Source organism: Phocoena phocoena, chromosome 4 (assembly GCF_963924675.1).
Source record: "Phocoena phocoena chromosome 4, mPhoPho1.1, whole genome shotgun sequence".
NCBI lineage: Eukaryota > Metazoa > Chordata > Mammalia > Artiodactyla > Phocoenidae > Phocoena > Phocoena phocoena.
In genome coordinates, this window is record NC_089222.1 from 58,442,526 (window position 1) to 58,467,833 (window position 25,308).

The window sequence follows — 25,308 nt, forward strand, 5'->3', positions numbered from 1 at the left end:
AATCCTTGTCTGACACCCTAACTCCACCTCATCTCACCCCTCCTCCTTTTAGCTCTCCCTCACTAAACGAGCTACTGACAGCTAGCTACGCCTAGGCTGGGCAGAGCTTTGGAAACTTTGAAGGGAGAGGGAGGCGATGCACAAGTTGGGGGTGAAAGGAAAAGCATTCTTCTGGATGCATTGCCTGCTCACAACAATTCCTCGCTTTCTGCCCTTAAGAAAAATGGCGCTCGGAGTAGATCACTTCCGGTTACGGAGCCAAACCAAATCGGGAAGGGCAAGAGACCGGAAGTGACCGCCCTCTTGCTTCTCCTCCCACCGCCTCCCAGTCTCACAGCCTCTCTTGGAAGAATGAGGCGGCCTGAGGGCTGTGGGTGAGGTGCGGTTGCTGGGTGACAAGTCGGAGCCGGGACGGGGTGAGTGCCCGCAGCCTCGGTTCACTTTGCTCGGGTGACCTTCGTCCTGCCGGGGGCAGGGGGCGAGGAGTCGTGCGTGGGGCGCTCTGTGACGAGGCGCCGCAGCGGTCCTGCGGAAAAGGAGGGAGCTGCTGCCGTTGCGAGTAGGGCTGGCGACCGGGTTAGGCCCGCGGAGCCCGTGAGCCCGGAGCCCGGGATACCGTGAGCCGGGGCCGGCGCAAGCGGGCCAGGGGTGGGGTCTGGCCCCGAGCCCTGCGGGCGGGGCTCCAGCGCCTGGTGTGGAGGACTGGGAAGGCCTTTCTCCAAGGTCGGCGTTCACCACCAGCTGAACCGAGTTGTTACCCCCACCGTGCTTTCCCGCTTGTCCCCTTTGGTCAGTCATTTCCTGACGCTTTGGAAGGCTCAGCCTTCTTTATGGCTCCTTTGCTCCATTTGACACACATGCATACCAGGATTAGACTGGTTTGTGATCGTTTTTGTTTGGTGTCTTTTCAGGAGAAGCTGCCACCAAAACTTATTTTTCTTAACTTACACTCCTTGAAGTTCTTGGTTCTTTGGCTGGAAACGTTAATACTCGCTTTAAGGCTTGCCTCCTTATTTGTTGCGATGAGAACTACTTCTTTCTAAACGTTAGTATTGCATTATGATCTTGGAATTTTATTTCCTCATTCTGCATATCCACCTCCACTCACCTAGAGGTCCAGGTTGAAAAACGTAATAACTTAGTTACTGTTCGTGAACTTGGCTTCATGTCACTCGCTGCCGTGTTCCCTGATGTAGTTAAGAGTCACATGCAATCAGAATTTGGCCAGTTTCATCATCAGCAAAGGGAACTAAAGTAGAAATTGCAATCAAGATTTTGGCCCATTGAATTCACTTATTTTAGTGGAGTATCACGCAAAAGTAGTCTTTAATTGTCTGACTAAAACACTTCTCCCCCAGGGACTTCCCTGGTGATCCAGTGGTTAGGAATCCGTCCTGCAATGCCGGGGGACGCAGGTTCAATCTATCCCTGGTTGGGGAACTAAGATCCCACATGCCACGGGGTAACTAAGCCCGCGCTCCACAACTAGAGAGCCTGCATGCCCCAACTACAGAGCCCACGCACTCTGGAACCCCCCGCGCCGCACCCGAGGCAGCCAAAAAGTGAATATATAAATGAAACACTTCTTCCCCCCAGAAATAAATCTAAAAGTTTGGAAGTTTGTTTCATTGGGGAGTTAATGTTGCTGGAAGTGTTAACTCACATGTCTTTATCATCCAGTTTAATTTGTACTTCTCTAACTTTTTATTTTCAGCATAATGGCAGAAACTGCTTCTCCACTGAAGCACTTTGTGCTGGCTAAGAAGACAATTACAGCAATCTTTGACCAGTTACTGGAGTTTGTTACTGAAGGATCACATTTTGTTGAAGGTTAGCTCCTCTTAAGTTTTTTAAATAATTACTTTTGAAAATATATAAAGGTGCTTTATTCTTTCAACCTTGGTTACTGAACACATACAGGGGATTGTGCTCTATGAGAGATACCATAACAAATAAAACCCACTTCTGCCCTCCAAAAGAGGAAGATTGAATTATATTAATAGCAACTAAGAACAAAGTGCATATGTGAGGTCCTGTTCTAAGCACTTTATTTTATTAATAACTCATTTAATCCTCAAATCAACACTGAGGCAGATTTTAATCATACTCATTTTAAAAATGAAGGAGGGCTTCCCTGGTGGCGCAGTGGTTGAGAGTCTGCCTGCCAGTGCAGGGGACACAGGTTCGTGCCCTGGTCTGGGAAGATCCCACATGCCGCGGAGCGGCTAGGCCCGTGAGCCATGGCTGCTGAGCCTGCGTGTCCGGAGCCTGTGGTCCGCAAAGGGAGAGGCCACAACAGTGAGAGGCCCGCGTACCGCAAAAAAAAAAAAAAAAAAAAATGAAGGAACTAAGGCACAGAAAAGGTAAGCAGCTTGCCAAAGATCACGCAGCTAGTAAATGCCCAGACTGAAAGTCAGGCAGCCCACATTTAGCCATTATACTTATCACCCCCATCAACTCAGCAGTTAAACCAAGATCTGAGACCTTTCTTATCTTCTCAAATGAGGCTGGGATGCAGTGGGAAAAGGGCAAAAGGAGTTTTCTTAAACAGAGTGTAACTGTTCAAACAAAGGTGGTGAGAATGTCATACTGGGAAATACTACTTTAGAGATAATTGTTGACCTTCAAGCATACAGTGAAAAGGGAGGGATTCTGTAAACTCCTGTGACAGTGGGAAAACATTTGGTAGGTTGGTAGAATCAAACTTTTTTCCTTGTCCTTCCTAATTCTCTTTCACCAGATTTTGAGTTTCTTGAGAGTAGGGATCCTGCCTTATTATTTTGTCCGTATTACCAGATCTGACACAAGTTTTGCTGTTGAATGAGGAAAAAAATACTGGTTCAGAATCTTAGTTTTCAATTTGGAAAGAATTGGAGCTGGCATGGTGACTTTTGAATAATATTTTATTCTACAAAAGTTGATGGGAAGTGAAAATGAAGTTAAATGTAACATCTTCTGTGTATTGAGCATGTAATAGATGCTAGGAGCTATTACTCTAGGAGCTAGTGAATTCAGCTTTAGAATCTGAATTCAATGTTACTGTTATTGGTGGGTATCGAGCCAGTAGACACAACCAAACCACAGATCGGGAGAAGGAAGGTTTTATTACTTGCAGCAGGTAAGGAGAACACTGGGGATCTTTCCCAAAGCAGTGTGTCCTCAAACAGCAAAATTGGGGAACTTTTAAGCTAAGGGTACATGTGTATTTATGAAGGGGCTTGAGCAGAGGAGAATTCAGCATAGAATTGGAGCAAAGATCAACAGAGTCCAGGTCTTGGTTGACTGGAGTCAGGAGGGTCAACATCATCATTCAGTTCTCCACCTGGGTGGGGACTTTAGTTCCTGCAGAACGCAAAGATAGATAGATAGATACACACACACACACCACACACACACGTGTATGTCTCTTGAGGAGGAACTAGGACTCTGCTTTATCACTCACTATTGTTTGACTGCCCTTTCTCTTTTGCTGCATTCCTTTGTTCCCTTAAGATCATCAATTACTGAGACCTGTTCAAGGACAAGCATTGTGGCCAGGCTTAGATCACAGAATGGCTTAGGCCAGAATGGATTCTCTTAAGTCAAGAAAGCCATTTCTGGTTCTCTTTCTCCAGGGACCCCCTAACCTATCTGCTTACATTACTGGTTCTAAAGCCTCAGAAAAAATTGTTGCAAAAAAGAGGCAAAGCAAGTAAATCAGGAAGCACGTAGAAGAGCAAGAATGAAATGAAAAACAAAGATGAATGTAATGGTATTTAAGCCAGTCTTGCCTGTATTCACCAAATTGCACATATTTTATCAATGTACTTGAAAAGTATGGTGAGATGTGAAGCTTAAGTTTAATTAGATGGTCACTCAGTAAGTTGTGTCAGTATTTGTCTCTAATTAGGACCATTCAGATAGCCAAATGAATCTTCATGTTTTCACCTTCAAAATGAGGTGGAAAAATATGTAAAATGTATATTCCTGAAATATAAACAAAACTGAGATACTTTCCTACTTTTCAAATCATTGCTTTCCCAGCTACCCCCATCTCTGGAGGAAGAGAGATTGGGGCTGGGGTAGGCAGTTACTCCCAAACCTGACAGGAGTGGGTTACAGTCTGCAATTCTCTTTTCATTCATGTTCAAGGGAGCTGTCTTGCTCCACCCCTGTGGGAAGCAGACAAGAAGTAGTAAGACAGCAAGGTCTTACCTAGCTTGAAGACCTCCTTGAACCATATCTTTATTTTGGGGAGACTGCGCATTCAAACCTCACTCTTAGCATGTGAATCCCTCTTCTCAGTTCAAGATTTGAAGCTCCTGTCAGGATGGAATAATAATAGGTGGATATTAGGTTCTAGTTTCGCTGTTCAGAAATGCTTTTTTGTCTTAGGTGGGTATTTTGTATCTTTGAGACCTAGATGAATAATAAATACCCTTTTGACTGGACCCCTGTCATTTTTAATAATTTTGAAATTCTTTTGGGCAGTATTCTTATGACCCATTACAACAAGGCATTCACCTTTTACCGAATATTCAGATACCATGTTATTTTTATTTTCAAATATCATGTTAATATAGAACAAAACCCAAATATATGTACATCTTAAGTATTCTGTTTTATAATTAACTTAATATTCATCTATATTACTTTCTCTAATACTGTTTCAATTTTACAGCAACATACAAGAATCCAGAACTTGACCGAGTAGCTACTGAGAATGATCTGATAGAAATACAGAGGTATAAAAATAAGCTTTCCATCATTGGTGAGGTGCTGTCTCGGAGACATATGAAAGTGGCATTTTTTGGCAGGTAATCCTTTATTATTTCTTCTCAAGGGTAGTTTCCAGATATTAGCTTTTCTTGATCATATCCGCAGCTCTGTTTCTGATGTTGCAGCAAGTGATATTCTTCCCTCTTCTCTTCACAACAGTTTCTGCCTGTATTAAATATTAAAGCTATTAGCATGTAAAAGAACTTGTTCATTTTAGCTCCTGGTATAAAATATAGCTTTATGAAGCTATATTTTTGCTTTTTAAGAATGCTTATCTCTAAGAATTGGCTTCTTAGCCAGCTGTAAGAATAGAAAACCAGATAAGTATAATTTGTGACTTACTCTTTTTAAGTTTCTATTGATTATCAGGTGTGCCTTCCAAAAGGATTTTCAGCTCCATGATTCCCAGAGGGAGAATAAGAAGTGCAATTCCTTAATGAAACTTCTGGAGTGGTAGAATGATTTCTGCCACAGCTCATACGTTAATTTAAGGACCATTTGTTAACTACCTATGTACCAATCACTCTGTTAGGTACTAGAGATGCAAAGAGAAATGACGAGGCCCCCACTTGGTTGTTCAGATATCATGTGCAGTTCACCAATAGAAGCATTTATTTACTTACTAACCTCATAGGCCTTCTAAGCTATTTCCCATCTTAGGGCTTTAGCACTTGCAATTTCCTATGCCTAGAATTCTCTTTGCCTTGTTGTATGTCTGACTCCTCACTCTTCAAATCTCATCCTAAATGTTACTACAGCAGAAACCTTTCCGGACCACTCTAAGGTATTCCTTCTCAGTTATTCTCTGCTAAAGCACCCTGTTTATGTCCTTGAAAACTTTTCTCAAAGCTCTGTTTTTGTTTGTTTTATGTTGTTATCTGCTTCTTCCACTTGACCATATTCTCAGGGCCTTAAACAGAGTCTAGTATGAAGTAGGTCCATGAAAGAGGCCCTACCCCAGGTTAGGGTGGTATAGAAGTGGGAGGGAAGAGGCCTCCTGGAGAAGTGATGACTCAGTTGTCCTGCTTGAGAAGAAGAAATAGGAATGAGCTTTGCGTGTGAAAAAGGTCCAGCCCAGATTTAAGATGGGATGTTAGACCACATCTTGTGATGGGAAGAGTGGGCTGTGATTTCAGATTGTAATCTGATGAAATTTTTTTTACAGAATTTGCATTCTAAAAAAGTTGGCCTTTGACCCAGTGAAAGAACAAAGTTTTTACCATTATGTTTTGTCATGATTTTGTGTATTCATTCTTCAGGACAAGCAGTGGGAAGAGCTCTGTTATCAATGCCATGTTGTGGGATAAAGTCCTCCCTAGTGGAATTGGCCATACAACCAATTGCTTCCTGAGTGTTGAAGGAACGGATGGAGATAAAGCCTATCTCATGACAGAAGGGTCAGATGAAAAAAAGAATGTGAAGGTATACTGTTTGATCTTTAGCAACATAATGTACCTGACATAATGTCCTTAACTTGTTCTTTTAAAAAATTTTTTACAAGAAGATACTTTTAAGATACTTTTTAAGATACTTGTAAAAATTTTTTACAAGAAATACTAATGGAAGAACCATTAGTATTTCTAGTCATAGCTTTTAAAACTATCACTAATATTTTGAATTTTCTAAAATTCTTTTGCTTCAGAGCTAGGTTACTGGAAGAATAAAACCTGTCCTCAACTAAATGAAAGTAAATTAGAATTAAAAGTTTATAAAATTTTTAAAATAGTGTTCCTGGTGAAAAGAACATTATTGAAGTGTGTTGTTGCTGTTTAATCTCAAATCTTGTCTTTCTAAAGAAAACTTTGTTTAAAAAATTGAGCTCTGGAATCGTTTTTGACACATCTGTGCCTTTAGAAACTGTTTTTGCCTTTGGAATATTTGGTAAGCATATTCATTAGTAAATGTTATAGCTTTATCAGATAAAGGCCAGTGGTAGTTCGCTACCTTTCATAAATTTCTTAAGGAATTCAGTGGCACTAGATTTTTTTTCAGCCAAACAAAAATAAAAAGCAATTAGGATGCAAGATATTTACTCTGCAGTGAAAGCAATTGGTAAAAGGCACTGCTTCTCACTATGCTCACTTTCTCTTAAGTTGTAAGATCTCTCCCACAAATGCAAAAGTTCAGTGTGTGAAGATCCATGCTATTTTAGTTTTGGCTAAACTGTAGGTGAATTCATAGGTCTAGTCCTCCTGTGAGTTTGCTGTTTGATCAGAGAAAGTAACTCAATCTGTCTAATACCCTTCAGATTACTTACAAACAATAAATAAGATGATATTTATGAAAATATTTTTCAAGCTTTTAAGCCATACAAATGAAGGAATTGCTTATTTTGTAATCAAGATAAGTAGCAGACACTATTCTAAATACTTGTAATAACTCAAATCTCACTACAACTCTGTCAGATGGGTGCTTTTATTATTTTAATTTTACAGGTAAGGTATCAGGATTTTTTTTTAATTAAATTAATTTATTTATGACTGCGTTGGGTCTTCGTTGCTACGCACGGGCTTCCTCTACTTGCGGCGAGTGGGGGTTACTCTTCGTTGCAGCGTGTTGGTTTCTCATTGCGGTAGCTTCTCGTTGTGGAGCACAGCCTCTAGGCACGCGGGCTTCAGTAGTTGTGGCTCGCGGGCTTCAGTAGTTGTGGCACGCAGACTCTAGAGCACAGGTTCAGTAGTTGTGGCACACAGGCCCAGCTGCTCCGTGGCATGTGGGATCATCCCGGACCAGCGCTCGAACCCGCATCCTCTGCATTGGCAGGTGGATTCCTAACCGCTGCGCCACCAGGGAAGCCCAGGTATCAGGATTTTAATACAAGTTTATAATTCTATCAAAAAGTTTATGAAAGCAAGCAGAAAAACCCCTACCTAACATTGTCACTGTGGAGATTCACTTCAAGCCTGATCAGGACTATTGTGCCCATTTGAAAATAGATGTTTCCCTTTAAAATTTCATACAAATCACAAAAGAACCATCGAGGTATGTGTACTGATGCCCTTTCCTTGATTATTAATTTTGTGTTAAGCCCTTTGTACTTAATTGTATGTTTAACACATACAAGAAAGGTAATGAACTAATGTGTGTCAGAAGTCATCTTGAGAAATAGAAATATTTTAGGAAATTTAAATGGAAAGAGAAGGCATAGTCATTGATACAAAGCAGGCTTGTGTGAATAAATAACTGCCTAGTGACGTTCCTTTATTTTTCCCCCCTTATTACTAAGCAATAAACTCATTTTAGAAGAGTCAGAAAATACAATTAGGCAAAAAGAAAAGAAACTCCAAACTCTGAAACTTCTAAATTCAGTGGAAATTCTTTGCTATAGAGTTACATTGGTGTTTCTCTGTATTTTTAAAACAAAATGGTTTTATATCATATATGCTATTTTCTTTCATTTTAAATAATTTTGTTTATTATTTATTTGGCTGCACTGGGTCTTCATTGCTACACGTGGCCTTTCTTTAGTTGCAATGAGCAGGGGCTACTCTTCGTTGCAGTGTGCGGGCTTCTCATTGCGATGGCTTCTCTTGTTGTGGAGCACGGGCTCTAGGCACACAGGCGGGCCAATAGTTGTGGCATGCAGGCTCAGTAGTTGTGGCTCGTGGGCTCTAGAGCGCAGACTCAGTAGTTGTGGTGCATGGGCTTAGTTGCTCCGCGGCATGTGGGATCTTCCCGGACCAGGGATCGAACCCATGTACCCTGCATTGGCAGGTGGATTCTTAACCACTGCACCACCAGGGAAGTCCCATATATGCTATTTTCTGATTTACTTTTTTTCTCTTAATATATTGTGAATTTCTTTTCATACATACAATTATCAGTTTCAGGGGTTGCATGGGATTCATTGCCAGAGTTCCATTTGTTGGACATTTAGAATGTTTCCAGCCCAGATTATCGTTGTTGAATGGTGTGAGTAAACGGTTTCAAGGCCTTATTTTTTTTCCTACTTGGTAATTTTAAACCTCAGGTTTCTCAAGATTGCTCAGATGGTTTTACTTCAAAAGATTTAAAGTTCTGCTTTTTCTACATGTTTTGCAGAAATAATTGTACCAAATCATAATATTTTAAATTTTTATTGAATTTTGTTACAAGTAGAGTTTTATTTTTTCTTTCCTTCCCACTTTAGACAGTTAATCAGCTGGCCCATGCCCTTCATATGGACAAAGATTTGAAAGCTGGCTGTCTTGTACATGTGTTTTGGCCAAAGGCAAAATGTGCCCTCTTGAGAGATGACCTGGTTTTAGTGGATAGGTAAAATTACATATGAATTGTTTTATACGTATGTATTTGTATTTTTTTTTTTTTAGAAATGCTGCTTGCTTCTAGCATGTAGTACGTAAAGTTTTTAAATGTTCAGTTGCTTAAAAAAAATGTTCAATTGCTGCTTTGTTCTCATTTGCTAGATTGTAATGGAATAGATAAGTTATTATTTTTTTGTTTTTTAATGGTTTCATAAAAATGCCAATTTATCAGTTTAATTCTATTACAGGAAGTTTCAAGAATTGTCACTTTTTCTCTAGACTGACTTTGTAGTTTGGATAATTGGTTGGGCCTTAGAGATTGTCTCATTCTAGATACCTAGATAGATAACTCTAAATAGGTATTATTTTTAATCAGTAATTATTCTTGAGACTTAGTTTCCCAAAATAACCGCTGGACAGTTAATACAGCTTTTCATTATTCAAGAATTAATTGCGTGCTTTTGTAATTTATTCAGGCTCTTCTGATTAACCTGCATTTAATATGTTTTTTCAAAAATCATCCTACTACACTGGTGCTTAATAAAATGGTAATGCATATCTCTTTAGCAGAGTCCTTAACGGAAAAAAGTAGTTAAATGATTTTTTTAAATTGTGGTGTGCTCTTTTGTTTTCTTCAGTTAAAATTTCAGTGTTCTATGGAAATCTTTATTTTTTTGGTTGAGGGTCTTCCCTTTTGATTGAAAGCAAGTTTCAAGTAATCAACAGAAATAGCTCAGATGAGAGAAGGTGCTTGGGAAATTAAAATATTTGGTTTAAATATAATATTAACTAATTAATTTTTCTTTATTTCATGACCAGACTGTATCCATGACCCCAACCTGTTAACTTGCCAATTTGTCACAGGACATATCAAGTCAATGTATAGATAGTTGGACTATACTTTTTATAGTATAGATTGTATATTAGCCTAGGTTTTATTTTGTTTTTTTCCATTGCTTATTTTCAATCTTCCAAAGCATAAAGATTTAAAAGATTAAAATAGTGAACATGTTACTTGCTTTGTCAAAAATCACGAAGTTTTCTCTCTTTAGTAAATAAACTTTTTTAGCATTTGTTAAGTTGTTGATTGGACAGGCTCTGGGGGGTTGTCAGCAGAATAGAAGTATATAAAGCACAGATTCTCAGCTTTCCACAACTGCTGTCTTATAGCTGAGAAAGTAATTTAAATCTCCTAGGCTTCAGACTGATAACTGGTAGAAATCCTATCCTTTAGACTTCAACTAATTCTTAAAAGTTTAAAAAAATTATCTCTCTGTAATCTAAATTTTCTTTTTAAAGAATATATAACACAATTCTTATTTTATTCCCATTAGTCCAGGTACAGATGTCACTACAGAGCTGGATAGCTGGATTGATAAGTTTTGCTTAGATGCTGATGTCTTCGTTTTGGTTGCAAACTCTGAATCAACTCTAATGAATACGGTAGGGTCTAATCATTATTTTGTTTGAATGATAGGAAATGAAATGATGTCTGTTTTAATTCTGAAAAGTGAAGGAAATCCAAGTCATGGATTAGAAAGAAGCTTTAATATCAGAGGTGAACGAAGGGGTTTGTGTTTCTGTGGGATTGGAAGGGCTGATTCTGGTTTGATGGCTCTAACTTCTAGTGAATATTTGAGTTCACGGTGTGATACATGTGTGTTGTTGACATTCACTGTGGTTATTTACAAGTTTCTGAAGGAATAGGCATCAGAATTATTAGGCTGTTGGCTTAAGTCTTTTGAATAAAGTATAAAACTCCCACCTCACCTCCCTATCTGGCAGGCAAGGCCTTTCATACTTTTGAGTTTTGTCAGCCTTTTCCAGCTTTATCTGTGTGCACTGCAGGTTTCAGCTTACCTGTGTACACTATAAGCTGCTGTCAAACATAGAAGATTATTTATCCAGAATGTCTAGAGCCAGACTTATTTCAAATAAACTTTCCAGAGTTTCAATATCTAATATCCAAAACTATTGTATAATCTTAAAAAAATGTTATTCATCAAAAGCATATAAATGGCCAAACACCATTAAAACCTAGGTGTTACCAGCAAGACCTGTTTTGTCACCGTGTTATTAGTGTTTATATGGCCCAATCTATATCACATAAACCATGTTGCTGTGACAACACTGACAGTTGTTTACAACCTGATGGTATAAAAAATAGGGAAATGTTTAAAACCTGTTTTAGAGTAACTGCATTATTTAGGTGTTGGATAAACAAACTTTGATACACATCCTGACTTTGGTACCTTTGTTTATGTTATTCTTTGTGCACAGTTCTTCCCCCTCCCAATTTTTCATCCTTCAGAAAGCCCTGTTGTCAGTACTTTTCAAGCCCATCTTTATCACCACTTCCTTCTTTATGGAGCATTTCCTAATTTCAATTGGATATTTATACTATTTATGGCATATACCTTTATTGTTTATTACGATGTGTTGTACATGTGTCTTACATTATTATTTACTTAGTCTAAATCTTCGAAAAGATGTGAGGTAGCTTTTTAAAAATATGGACTGTCATATCTAGCAGTATCTTTTATGTCATGCATATAGTAGAAACAGATAAATATTTGTTAAATTGAATTTCAAAAAAAGACTGACGGGAGGAGCAGGAAAATCTTAACTTTTGCTTTCTTATATCTTGGTTTTATCATCTTTTTTTTTTTTTTTTTTTTTTTTTTTTGTGGTACGCGGTCCTCTCACCGCTGCAGCCCCTCCCATCATGGAGCACAGGCTCCGGACATGCAGGCTCAGCGGCCATGGCTCGCAGGGCCCAGCCGCTCCACAGCATGTGGGACCCTCCCGGGCCGGGGCACGAACCCGCGTCCCCTGCATCGGCAGGTGGACTTCCAACTACTGCACCACCAGGGAAGCCCAGTTTTGTCATCTTTGAAAGTTTAATGCTCAGAGTGCTTTGGGATCCTTTATCAGTGGGTGTTATCACTGTTGTTAAATGGTTCAAACTTTGAGATTCAAATAAAGTTTCAAGTATAAAGGTAAAAATAAAGTAGCTTTAAAAAGTAAACATACTGTTGGATATTTCATGTTTTTCAGGAAAAACAGTTTTTTCACAAGGTAAATGAGCGACTTTCCAAGCCTAATATTTTTATTCTGAATAATCGTTGGGATGCCTCTGCATCAGAGCCAGAATATATGGAAGACGTAAGTTATTTTTTTCTGTAAGTTTTGAAGTACAGTCATGTACGTTGCTATCTGAAGAAACAATACATCTCATAGAATAGAACATGATAAGCAGCTATTCTCTTGAGAAGAATATAGTTACAGAAAACCTGAAGTGGATATGTGATAGAGACAGAGTATTAAGCTACTTTGAAGGAAAGTTATGTTATAAAAGTACTATCTAATCATTTTAGATCTTGAAATGTCCTTCTGTTTCTTTGTTGTTGTTGTTGTTTTAATATTTATTTATTTATTTGGTTGTGCTGGGTCTTAGTCGCAGGCAGGCAGGCTCCTTAGTTGCAGCTTGCCGATCTAGTTTCCTGACCAGGGATCGAACCTGGGCCCCCTGCATTGGGAGGGCGAAGTCTTAACCACTGCGCCACCAGGGAAGTCCCCTGTTTTTTTTAATTCTCTATTTAAATATAACATGACAGAAAAGTGTACAAATCATAAGTGTCCAGCTCAGTGAATTTACAAATTTGACACCTGTGTAAGTATCCAGATCAAGAAGGATCCAGATCAAGAAGCAGAACATTCCAGCACCCCAGTACCCCCTGTTTCCAGCCTTTATCCTCCAACCCAAGAATAACCACTTACCATGTCTTCTGATACCCTAGATTAATTTTTCTGGTTGTTCAGCTTTATGTAATGGAATCACATAGTATCTACTTCTATGTCAGGTTTTTTGCTCAACATTATATTTGTGGTGTGTATGCATACTGCTGTGCATAGCTGAAGTGCATTGCTGTGTGGTATTTCATCCTATGAATAACAATTGATCTGTTCATTTTGATAGTTATGGGCATTTGGATAAATTTCCTGTTTTTAGCTATCATGAATAATGCTGCTGTGCATATTCTTTTTCTTTTATTTATTTTTTGCCTGTGTCGGGTCTTGTTGCGGTGCATGGGCTTCTCTTTAGTTGTGGCGTGTGAGGTCTGTAGTTGTGGCACGTGGGCTTAGTTGCCCTGTGGCATGTGGGATCCTAATTCCCCGACCAGGGATTGAACCAGCATCCCCTGTGTTGCAAGACGGATTCTTAACCACTGGGCCACCAGAGAGGTCCCTGTGCATATTGTTGTATATGTCTTTTTGGTGCACATTGGTGTATATTTCTGCTGAGTATATACCAGTGGTTCTCAGTGTAAGTGGCTGCGTGATTTTGTCCCCCAGGGAATATTTTGGTTGCCACAATTGAGGGTGTGTGCTACTGGCATCTAGTCGGTAGAGGCTAGTGATGCTGTTAAGCATCCTATAACACAGAACAGCTCCTGCCCCCAAAGCAAAGATTTATCAGACTCAAAATGTCAATAACACAGGAATCAGTAATCCGTGGGTATAGTCTAGGAGTAGAATTGCTGGATTACAGATTAAGAATATGCTGGGGGTTTATTGTTTGTTTTTTGGCCTCACCACGTGGCTTACCAGGATCTTAGTTCCCTGACCAGGGATTGAACTCGCCCCCTTGGCAGTGAAAACAACAGTCCTAACCACTGAACTACCAGGGAATTCCCAAGAATATGCTGTTTTAATAAATACAGCCCAAGTGTTTTCTGAAGTGCTCATACCAGTTTATATTCCCACCACCAGATTGAGAGTTCCACGTGATTTATATCCTTGCCAACCCTTGGTATTTTTTGTTTTTGTTTTTCATTTTAGTCATGCTGGTGGTTTTAGAAACTTCATTGTAAAAAGAGTAGAGAATCTGGTATTTGGTCTACTAATAGTATTTAATTTGCTTGATACTACTTTTTCTGATTTTAATAGTAGTATGTGTTTATTATTAAAAAAAATAGAAAATGCATTAAAAAAATGAAATTTACACTATCCCATCACTATTCAAGTTAGATTATTTGCTTTCATTCTTCCCCTCACCCCCCAAATTGAAATTTTGCTTAATATGATGATTTATATCCTGTTTTTATTAACTCTTGCTTTATAATCATACTCTTTCAAATTGGGGTCTCATTTAATCATCAGAGAATTAGGAAATATCACCCACAGATTGTTCTTCTCCATTCCTATTTAGCTTAATTTTATTAAGTCTTAACATGGAGATCTCTTATCATAATGCTAAAGGCTGGTACTAAACCCTAACTAACTTCCAATCCTTCTTCCTAATTTAGGTACCCAGGTGCTATTGTTAAACCTAAAGTTAGAACCCCAATCCCTAGCTAATGCATTCTCCCCAATTTTAATTCCAGGTAGTTTTTTTTTTTAATATTTATTTTAATTTATTTATTTAGGCTGCGCTGGGTCTTATTTGCAGCTTGTGGGATCTTCGTTCCAGCATGTGGGACCTTTTAGTTGCAGCATGCAGGCTTCTTAGTTGTGGCCTGCTAACTCTTAGTTGCAGCATGCGTGTGGGATCTAGTTACCCAATCAGGGATTGAACCTGAGCCCCGTGCATAGGGAGCGTGAAGTCTTACCCAGTGGACCACCAGGGAAGTCCCCCCAGTGTTTTTTAGAAGAAAAATATACCATCTATGTTCTGATTTCAAAATAAAAATAACTTCATTATAGCAAATTTATTGTAGCACTTAATTTCTGATTTTAAAGGTATTAATAGCTTCACTGTAGAAAATTTGGAAAATAAAAGCTTAAGGAAATTAAAATGCCACCTAGTTTTGTGGATATTGCCTGCATGCCACCTATTAATTTACATAAATATATGTACACATCATATACCCTTAATACAGAATTAGGAACCTTTCCCCATGCCATTAAACACTAATGTTTGTCTACAGTATGTTTCTTAATGGTTGTGTAGTATTTGATGGTCCATCAGAATTTTAAATTAAATGTTCAAGGAAGAATCATTAAGTTAAGAGGAAGATTTCCTGTCAGCAAGTATCAAACTTCATTTATTAGAATTTTTGGGTTTGTTACGTATAAGACAACTGTTACTGTATCATATAGTAACAATATCACTATAAGTGGAGTTTAGTATAGGCCAGTAACTGTTATATTTAATTATTAGAATTCTTTTAATACCGTTTTTCTCTAGGTACGCAGACAGCACATGGAAAGATGCCTACATTTCTTGGTGGAGGAGCTCAAAGTTGTGGATCCTTTAGAAGCACGGAATCGTATCTTTTTTGTTTCTGCAAAGGAAGTTCTTAGTGCTAGAAAGCACAAAGCCCAGGGGATGCCAGAAGGTGGTATGTATTCATTATTTCATCCTTTTGAAATACAAATAGATTATAAAAATAGCGTGCTAGAAATCTTATCTTGCTATATACTAGGTTTTAAAATCTTCACCTAAATATTACAGGTGGGGCACTTGCAGAAGGATTTCAGGCGAGATTGCAGGAGTTTCAGAATTTTGAACAAATCTTTGAGGTAGGAATTTTGTGAATGTACTGACTAATGTAAAACCATAGCATTGGTTGGAGAATGATCATAATCTTCTGTTTTCACTACTTACCTTTGTCAATAACCTTTGGTGTTATTTAGTGTAGTTTCTGACACAGCAAGTAAAACGAGGCAAGTTGGAAGAGAGTCCCTACAAAGTGGATGATCCATAAGAATGGAAAATTAAAGATTGTAATTTCTTCCTATTCTTTTTCTTTAATGTATTTGTATTTAAATGAGACACTAGTTTCTAATATTTTGTTGTTCAGTGGGTAAAATATTCTATATTCAATAGTCAGGCACAAGATTAAAGAAATGTAATTGCTGTTGGAATGGATAATAGAGCAAAATGAAGATTTTCTTTTTTGATAGAACATATTTAATGTCATTGGACAAAAGTTAATTACATTTCTAAACTGTATTGTCAACTGTTAATTCTCCATGTTTTATGCCAAATGTCCTGAACAAACGAATACAAAAATAATTAAGATATAGGTCCTGTATTTTAGGAATCTAAACTGCTGAGGCGCATGAATAGATAGTGTGTGTGTAGCACTGGGGAGGGAAGATACTCTTATGTTTTGGTGTAGGTGTTTTATTCAGAGACATTAAAACTTTCTACATTGACTGAAAAATTCTCTAGCTGTTAATCTTCTTGACTCTAATTTAGCTCTTAGTTGTGCTTATTAGATTGCATATCTCCTTCTCATCTGCAGATGAACACAGATACTTCAGAACTGAAAAAAAACTTCCATCAGTAATTATTCTTCCTTATGAGTAGTAGTAACTGTCTTAATAATAAGGACATAAATGTTGAATGTACTTGGCAGAATTTTAAAAATTAACCATTTGCTCACTATCCCCTATTTTTAATTTGGTGAGAGGGAGAAAGACCATTAGGTAGATAAAGACAAGGTGTTTAAGAAAACCCATTCTCTGCTATCTTGGTAAGATGTTTCTGATTGTTCAGAGGCCCCTGGGATATCAGTAGGTGTCTTGTCAAACTAAGCTATAGGATATATGATATCTCAGTTACTCAAAGACCATTGTTTATCTTCTTTCCCTCTTGCTTTCACAAGAGATTTCAATGCTCTCCTCACTCTTACCAGTTATAGTCATTTCATCCATGGAGAAAATAATTGGGGAGCATATCATTGTTTCCCTTGTCTTTTCTTATTTATTGAGCTTTTCTTTCTTCCTGTGTGTTTGTGTGCATGTGTGTTTGTCATTGATTTCTCCTACCAAATCATATACTGTTCAGTTATACATTTATACCTCTTTCATATTGGTTCCTGGTACAGCATTTGATTTCCCAGAATATCTCCTTGAAGAGGTGGGAATGAGAAGAATAAAAGATGTGCTGTAGAGCACTGGTTTTCAAACCTGGCTGATGATGAGAAACACATGAGGTACTTTAGAGAACTGCAGACTCCTGACTCATCTCAGAGACTAATCCAGTAGGGCTAGGATGGACCTAGGAATCTGTTATATATTTAAAGCTCCCTGAGTGATTGCAATAATCAGGCAGACTTAGGAACTATTCTTTTTAATGTTTTTAGAAGAAACTTGGCATTTCACTTTTTTATTGTAAAAGTTCATTTGAGCATCTAAAAATTATATATGGAAAAAACTTTATGAGCAAGAGCTTTTACATGAAGTTGTGGAGAATGTTAGGCTTTAGAGTTTGAAATTTTTGTTTAAAACTATGATATAAAATGAGAATCAGCTAGAAATTATTTGAATTTACCTAAAGGAATAATCAGGTGGCAAAAAATTTTGTCTGGATGGCCAGACCTTTTTTTGGTAACTGCACTGCCAACTCTTTTCAACTTTTGTCAAAGCTGAAATTTGTTACTTTTAAAACTAATTTTGGTAATTTATGATTTCCTATAAATTGGTGCATTTCTGAGAATTTATGATTTAGTATAAAATTGTTTATTTAAAAAAATTTTGTATTCCTTTTCTATATCTATACTTATATGTATATATAGATAGATAAAGGATACGAGAAATATCTGTGTATTTTAAACCTTAATTGGATTTACCAATGATCTGATTGCTTTGCTTTTCCTCCAAAGACTTTGGTTAATTTATCAGTCAATACATAGTATTTTTTGGGTTTTATTCATTAAATTCTATGTTAATCTTTACACAAAGTTTCTTTCTGCTTTCATTATATAAGTGGGATTGTTTTTTGCTTTTTGGTCTTTAAGAAAGAATTTAGGGCCATGAATTTGTCTGTGAGTGTAGCTTTGGATGTATTCTATAGGTTTCAGTATCCAGTTTCATTGTTGATTAATTTTTAATGATAGCTTTTGGCATTTCCTATTCAATACAGGAGTTATTAAAATTCAGATGTTTTGATTATTATCTAACTTTTCTTGATTTTTTTTGCATTGTGATCACAGATGTGGTCTTTATACACATTTTCTCTGTTTTTAGAATTCAATATTGTGTGTGTAGTCTTATAAGATGATTTTTGTATAAAGAAAAACTGTACCAAGTTAGTCATTTTATCAAACAGTCTGATCTTTGCTATGGACCTCTTGAGATTCATTTGGTTTAAAAGAAGCTGAATAGTATGAACTTTCAGGGTACCAAGTTAAATAAGGCTTGGAAATTAAATAAAATCAATCAAGAAAATCAATGTTAATTCTATTCATATGTTTTCTTGTTTTCAACCTATATTTGGACAGGTGTATATTCTGAACACAGTTTAGAAATCTAAAATTTTTTTGCCCAAATATTTGGCCATTAACTATTCTTAATAGTTTTGTGTCAGTGAATTTGTTGTGAAGGACATTCCTGGGACAACTGGTGAAATTTGGAAATGGACTGTATGTTAGGTTAATAGTATTGTACCGGTGATAAAAGTTCTGAATACAGTAATTGTTTTGTGGTTGTATAGGAAAATGTCCCCGTTCTTAGGAGACACATGTTAATATATTTAGTAGTAAGGCTGTGGTGGTTACAATGAACTGTCAAATTGTTCAGGAAGAAATATATACAGGTATGTATAAAGATGAATATTTATATAGACTTATCTATATAGATCTGCATGGAGAGAGAAGGAAAGGTAAACAAAGCTGAATGTTAACATTGGTATATTTACTTGAAAGGTATATTGTATCTTGGTGTTCTTTCTTGCAATTTTCCTGTCAGTTTAAGATATTTCAAAATAATATGTTGGGAGTGGTAAGTAGCATGTTATTGGGTATTTAGGGTCTTTTATCAAGGGGACTTGACAAGCTGGTTTATGTTTTTGTTTTTGTTCTTTGCGGTACGCGGGCCTCTCACTGTTGTGGCCTCTCCCATTGCGGAGCACAGGCTCCAGACGCGCAGGCTCAGTGGCCATGGCTCACGGGCCCAGCCGCTCCACGGCATGTGGGATCCTCCCGGACCGGGGCATGAACCCGTGTCCCCTGCATCGGCAGGCGGACTCTCAACCACTGTGCCACCAGGGAAGCCCTGTATGTCTTAATTACACATAAATATTAATATTTACAAATTTGTAACTACATATGACTAAATCATCAGTTGTTTTCTGTAGATGTTATTAGAAAATCAGAAGATGATCATAATTGAGATGTGATTATTGTTTTGGTTCTAAATCTTTAATAAGTTTTAAAACAGCCTACAGGATACTCTGACAAGATGGAATTTAAATTGTCTGGTGTAGTATTTTAAATTTCTCCTTGGAAAATTAGAGTTCCTGATAAAATAAGTCTGGGAACTGCTGCATGCTATATATGTCTCCCATGGAGATTCATAAGTATATTAGTATATAAAGGGCTCTGAGAAATTGTTCAGTAAAGAACCTTTATTTAAATTAGCATTCCCTGGGACTTCCCCAGTGGTCCAGTGGCTAAGACTCAGTGCACCCAATGCAGGGGGCCCGGGGTCAATCCCTGGTCAGGGAACTAGATCCCACATGCTGCAACTAAGACCTGGTGCAGCCAAATAAATAAATATTTTAAAAAAATAAATTAGCATTCCCTATACTTAGTTTGGAATAGAGTATTCCTTTTGCAGTTGACTTCTGATATTTTTCTGATCAGCGGGAACGTCAGTGTGGGATACTTTTTAATTAGAAAAAGATTGCCTGTTTTCTTCTTTATACTTATTCACCAATGTATATTTTTGAATCAAGGAATAACTTGTATATTGCCTAATAACTTTTGGAGGTCTTTTCTTTTTCTCTAGTCTAGCTCTAATACTGTGCTGTTATCTACAAATTTGGGGTCTTCATTGCTGATATCTAGATCTGCTTCATCGAGGAACAGAATTTCTTTTAACTTTTTTTTTCTTTTAAAAATATTTTTATTCTTTTATTATAGTTTTTGTGGTGGTTAATTTGTTAATTTATGAGATAGTTATTTAAAGTAAAATCATAACTTTGTTTTGGTCATTAAAAAATAAGCAGTTTGTAAAAAAATAAGCATTTGCAGTTTAAATGTTTAATATTTTGTAGTTATTGGTGGCTTCTGCTTTGGCATATACAGAACAGGAATACTGTAACTTCTTATTACTGATCTCTTCAGGATTAGTGATAAATTAGTATAAATGAGCTTGACAATGAGCAAAAGTAAGACTATGCACTGAAAAAAAGTAATGGGCTCTGAGTTAAGACATAAACTGTTAACTAAATGAATTACCCTCATGTGCCCTATAGCTAAAGAAATGAATCTGCTTTGTTTTCTATACCTCAAAAAAATACCAAAGAGAGAATTTAAAAGTCTCTTCTGTCTTAGTGAAATAATCATTGTAGAGATGTGATGGCTCAGCATAGATTATAAATAGAACACTGAATGAATATATAATATACTAATGATTTCACCATAACAAATATAGTGCTAGAGTATTAAGTGACTACCTTTTAAAGCTTAAAAGCTATTTATTTTGATAAAGGATAGTAATTACTTTCAGAAGTAATTACCACAATTTGTACTGGTTTTATATTAAGTTCAAGAAGATGAATTCATGGAAGTATTGGAGAGTTGGGGAGTATATCCCTAATTTGATGTCGTGACCCAGATGAGTGTTCTTGGTTGTTCATAGACCAGATAGTATTTCTCTACACTTGCAGTTGTTTTCAAATGTTATGTCAGTACAGAATTTGACTTTTCTATGATGTAAAAGTGAAAGGCCAATTTTAATTTAATAATTTTGCTAGCACTTAAATGATGAATCACAGTAAATGTTTTAAATAACAAGTAATATGCACATATATTGAAACTGAAACAAAATTTCACAAAAGAAACATCCATCATCATATGTGGTGCATTCTGATGTATTCTCTGTAAAAAACACGGGTCATGAAACACTAATTGATTTGTACAACTGTTAGTAAGTTGTGAGCTACAGTTAGCTTGAAAGTGAAACAAGATAAGGCATCATTCTGACCTATATGCACACACTATAGTCCAATGACAATAATGGGATTATCTTAGAAATAGTTTTAGATATTTTTCTATAAACAATTTAAAATATTAATTAGGTTGTTTGCTGTTAAATAGTATTTTTCAATTTGTTCAAGCTTTAATCTGTAGAAGTCCTTTTTACTAACTTTATGTGAATCGTATCGTTCATTTGTTACAATGTAGAATTCTGTTTCATGGCTTAAGAACTTCATGAGGTTTTCATTGCAAATATGAGAAAAATCAAGATAGATGGACTAGAAGTAGATTAAAGGTGATCCAAATAAAATTAGTAATCCTAATAGGAAACCTTTTTTAACATTGAAAATAGCACCCTTTTTTATTTATTTAAAAAAATAATATAGTCAAAGAACCATTGCACATTACTGTGTAAAATTACACAAAGCTACGAACTTGCTGTTAAAGCCTTTTAACTTTTAAATTTTTGACATTTTTTTTTACCTTTATAATATTAAGTTGTGTTTGTCATCCATTTATTTTCTATCCTTATGTCTGTTTTGGTTAAGATTACAAACAGCAAGTTTTTGTGTTTAAATTCCTGAAAATGTTGGGATGGAATTACAGTAATGTGTTATGGCTTGGGCCCCTCGCAGGAGTGTATCTCGCAGTCAGCAGTGAAAACAAAGTTTGAACAGCACACTATCAGAGCTAAACAGATACTAGAAACGGTGAAAAACATAATGGATTCAATAAACGTGGCAGCAGCAGAGAAAAGGTATGAATTCATTTTACTGCAAAATAAAAAATTACTTTTGTGTCAATATGAATTATTTAGACTAAGGTTTAAAATTTTTATATTATTAAATACCTTTCACACTAACATCAACCTTGTAGGTTTAGCTGATGCCTACTTGCATGTTTTTTAATGAATATTTGAAACTATAAATATTTTTTTTACAACCTTGAACAAATACATCATTTACATCCTCTGGATCTCAGTATTCTCGTGTGTGAGCTGTGATTTTCAAATGTTCAGTGGCTTTAAATGTCTTTAAAGCAGTGAAAGAACCATTTCTTCCAGCAGAATTTCTCGAAGTCCAAAGCAGGTGACCCTCTTTTTACATTCAACCTATCACTCATCTTTCATGTATTCATACATCGAAACCTTGAAATCACTCCTTTATGCCAGTTGTGGTTTTATATCAGCTGGTAAACAAACAAGGTGATACTACCTGCCAGCCAAAAAGTGAATTTGGTAAGCATTACTCTATATGTCATACTATATTGCAGTATTTTATTCCATTTATTACCTTGTAATGATGACAATGAATACACGAAAGTGCCAACACTAGTCGAAGAAAAGGGTAGTTCTCACAAACTTGGTATACTTGAAACAGAGATTAAGATGTTATTAGATGTTATAAGCATAATGATGTTAAGCCTCAATTGGACCTTTAAGTGGGCTTAAGCCAATCAATGGGAAGATATAAAGAATCTAAGATTAAATTCAAGATATAAAATTGGGGATTTTAAATGTATTTGATCTTGCTGAGAACAAAACTCCACTCATATCTAGGTCTGTTGCCTAATTTTGACACTTTAGCAGGAATGCATTATGTACAACATTAGAAAATTTGCAGCATATAAAACTCAAGGATCAGAACCCAGATTCTGATCTCTGGCCCTATGCACACTGTTTCTGTATAGTGAGCTCAGTTGCTTTATTATGGTAGCCAACGTAAGTATTCGTCCACTGGATTGACCTTAATTTTTATAAAAATATAGGACATTGAAATAAACGTAGCACAAAAAAGATGTGATTTGAGGGTGGTTTATGTATAATCATGCCTTGGGAACAGATGTCTTGGGAAAGATGATCTTAAAAGGATCTCAGGCTTTTATTTTCCTATATCATCCAGGGGTTGACAAATTTTAGCAGATAGTAAATATTCTAGGCTTTGTAGGCTATACTGTCTCTTTGGCAACTACTCAGTTCTGCGGTTTTAGAGCAAAAGCAGCCATATACACAATAGGTTCATGAATGCTTGTGGCTGTGTTCCAAGAAAACTTTAACAGAAACTAGCGGATGGCTGGATTGGGCTTGCAGAGTGCTGTTTACTGGCCCCTGTTTATTAAGTAGACTTAATATTGAGTGAGTTCTGTTTTGACTGTTCACATCTATGAAATGGGTGGAGATTTAGCATCCTTATTAATCCTTTGTGGGATTCAGGTACCACATGAGCAGAGAGACAGTTTATATCCAATCATCTGTAAAACATTTTATAAGTGAAATATTATTTGAATCCTTTTAGATGTTGAAATACAAGATTCTTTTTCTTCTGTCATGCTAACAGATGGTTCAATATATAAGTGAGTGTTTGTACTTAATTTCTTTGGGACTTTAATATACCCTGAATATTAATTACTTTTCATACTATAATAGGGTTTATTCAATAGAAGAGAGGGAAGACCAAATTGATAGACTGGACTTTATCCGAAACCAGATGAACCTTTTAACACTGGATGTTAAGAAAAAAATCAGGGAGGTTACAGAGGAGGTTGCAAATAAGGTGGGTAACATTAGCTTTGTGATTATAATATCTGGGAATGGAAATACTTTTGATAATGCTAAAAATGGTATCTGTTACCTTAAAGGAATATTTAAGTTTTTTTCAATTTAATTTTTTTGAGTAGTTGGTAATCTTGTTTAAATATTTTAATTCTGATTTTTTAATATTTTTAGGTTTCATGTGCAATGACAGATGAAATTTGTCGACTCTCTGTTTTGGTTGATGAATTTTGTTCTGAGTTTCATCCTACTCCAAGTGTATTGAAAGTATATAAAAATGTAAGTTAAATTGTAGTTAAATGTTATTCAGATACAGTTTCCTTATGTTATTCTGATTCTTATTCCACTGTTTAGTGGTTTGGCCATTTTAGTGTCTTCATGGCAATCAGTACATGATTAAACTGTTACATCTCCTGTGCACTCTTGTAATAAATCTACACTATAAAGTACACAGAAGAATTATCATCTTAGAAAAGAATAAGATCATTTTAGTGTTTACTTCTTTTTTGACATTTTAATAAAATCTGCATATATTCTAGAGAAAAAATAACGTGGGCATTTACCATTGTTAATAGGAGTTAAATAAGCACATAGAAGATGGAATGGGAAGAAATTTGGCTGATCGGTGCACCAATGAAGTCAATGCTTCAATGCTTCAATCCCAACAAGAAATTATTGGTAATATTTATGTCTGCAAGTTCGTGTGTAGTTTTTTCTTTATGTCGTTGTTAAAAGATTTATTATAAAATCCTTTAGATATTTTATAAAATATTATATACTGTTGTTAACTAAAACATCATAATTTGGTTCTTTCTAGAAAATTTGAAGCCATTACTTCCAGCTGGTATACAGAATAAACTACATACACTGATTCCTTGCAAGAAATTTGATCTCAGCTATGACCTAAATTGCCACAAGTTATGTTCAGATTTTCAAGAGGATATTGTATTTCATTTTTCCTTGGGCTGGTCCTCCCTTGTCCATCGTTTCTTGGGTCCTACAAATGCTCAGCGGGTGCTTCTAGGATTATCAGAGCCTATCTTTCAGGTATATCTATATATATATTTTTTTTTTTGAGTAGGCTTATTATTAGGTGGTTATTGCTGTACTATACAGGTATGTATCTGATTCTACCAGTTTAGAGTCTCTTTTTAAAAACTTTTTTGAATTTATCAATTCAATAATTTTTTAAATTAATTAATTTTTTTTTTCTTTTTGGCTGCTTTGGGTCTTCATTGCTGCGTGCGGGCTTTCTCTAGTTGCAGCGAGCGGGGGCTACTCTTCGTTGCGGTGCTTGGGCTTCTCATTGTGGTGGCTTCTCTTGCTGCAGAGCACAGGCCCTAGGCACATGGGCTCAGTAGTTGTGGCTCATGGGCTCTAGGGCGCAGGCTCAGTAGTTGTGGCACATGAGCTTAGCTGCTCCGCGGCATGTGGGATCTTCCTGGACCAGGGCTCGAACCTGTGTACCCTGCATTGGCAGGCGGATTCTTAACCACTACGCCACCAGGGAAGTCCCTCAATTCAATAAGTTTTCAGAAAACTTACAGAGTTGTAAAACCATCGCCACAATCCAGTTTTAGAACATGTCTGTCACCCCAAAGGCTACCCTTGTGCCCATTTGCAGTCAGTTGTCATTTCCACCTCCAGCCCTACTGCTAGTCAGGTTTCTCTAGCTATCATTTTTACCCTTCTGGACATTTCATATCAATGGAATCACACAAAATGTGGCCTATTGTGACTGGCTACTTTCACTTAGCGTAATGTTCTCAAGGTTTGTCATCATGGTATATGAATGTTGTAGCATGTATCAATACTCCATTTC

General features: G+C 36.6%; 1 protein-coding gene across 1 annotated transcript in view; it reads left to right on the plus strand.

Annotated features, from left to right (window-relative positions):
• The first annotated feature begins 352 nt into the window (after nucleotides 1-352).
• Nucleotides 353-25,308, plus strand: part of MFN1 (mitofusin 1) — a 32,951-nt gene continuing 7,995 nt past the window's right edge. Inside the window, exons 1-14 of the mRNA XM_065875939.1 lie at nucleotides 353-416; nucleotides 1,715-1,830; nucleotides 4,661-4,796; nucleotides 6,018-6,180; nucleotides 8,888-9,012; nucleotides 10,337-10,445; nucleotides 12,060-12,167; nucleotides 15,193-15,346; nucleotides 15,460-15,527; nucleotides 21,571-21,692; nucleotides 23,361-23,487; nucleotides 23,661-23,765; nucleotides 24,062-24,164; nucleotides 24,304-24,533. Of these exons, the coding sequence (XP_065732011.1) occupies nucleotides 1,719-1,830; nucleotides 4,661-4,796; nucleotides 6,018-6,180; nucleotides 8,888-9,012; nucleotides 10,337-10,445; nucleotides 12,060-12,167; nucleotides 15,193-15,346; nucleotides 15,460-15,527; nucleotides 21,571-21,692; nucleotides 23,361-23,487; nucleotides 23,661-23,765; nucleotides 24,062-24,164; nucleotides 24,304-24,533 (1,662 nt within the window). The 5' untranslated portion in view covers nucleotides 353-416; nucleotides 1,715-1,718. The remainder of the gene's footprint in view (nucleotides 417-1,714; nucleotides 1,831-4,660; nucleotides 4,797-6,017; nucleotides 6,181-8,887; nucleotides 9,013-10,336; nucleotides 10,446-12,059; nucleotides 12,168-15,192; nucleotides 15,347-15,459; nucleotides 15,528-21,570; nucleotides 21,693-23,360; nucleotides 23,488-23,660; nucleotides 23,766-24,061; nucleotides 24,165-24,303; nucleotides 24,534-25,308) is intronic.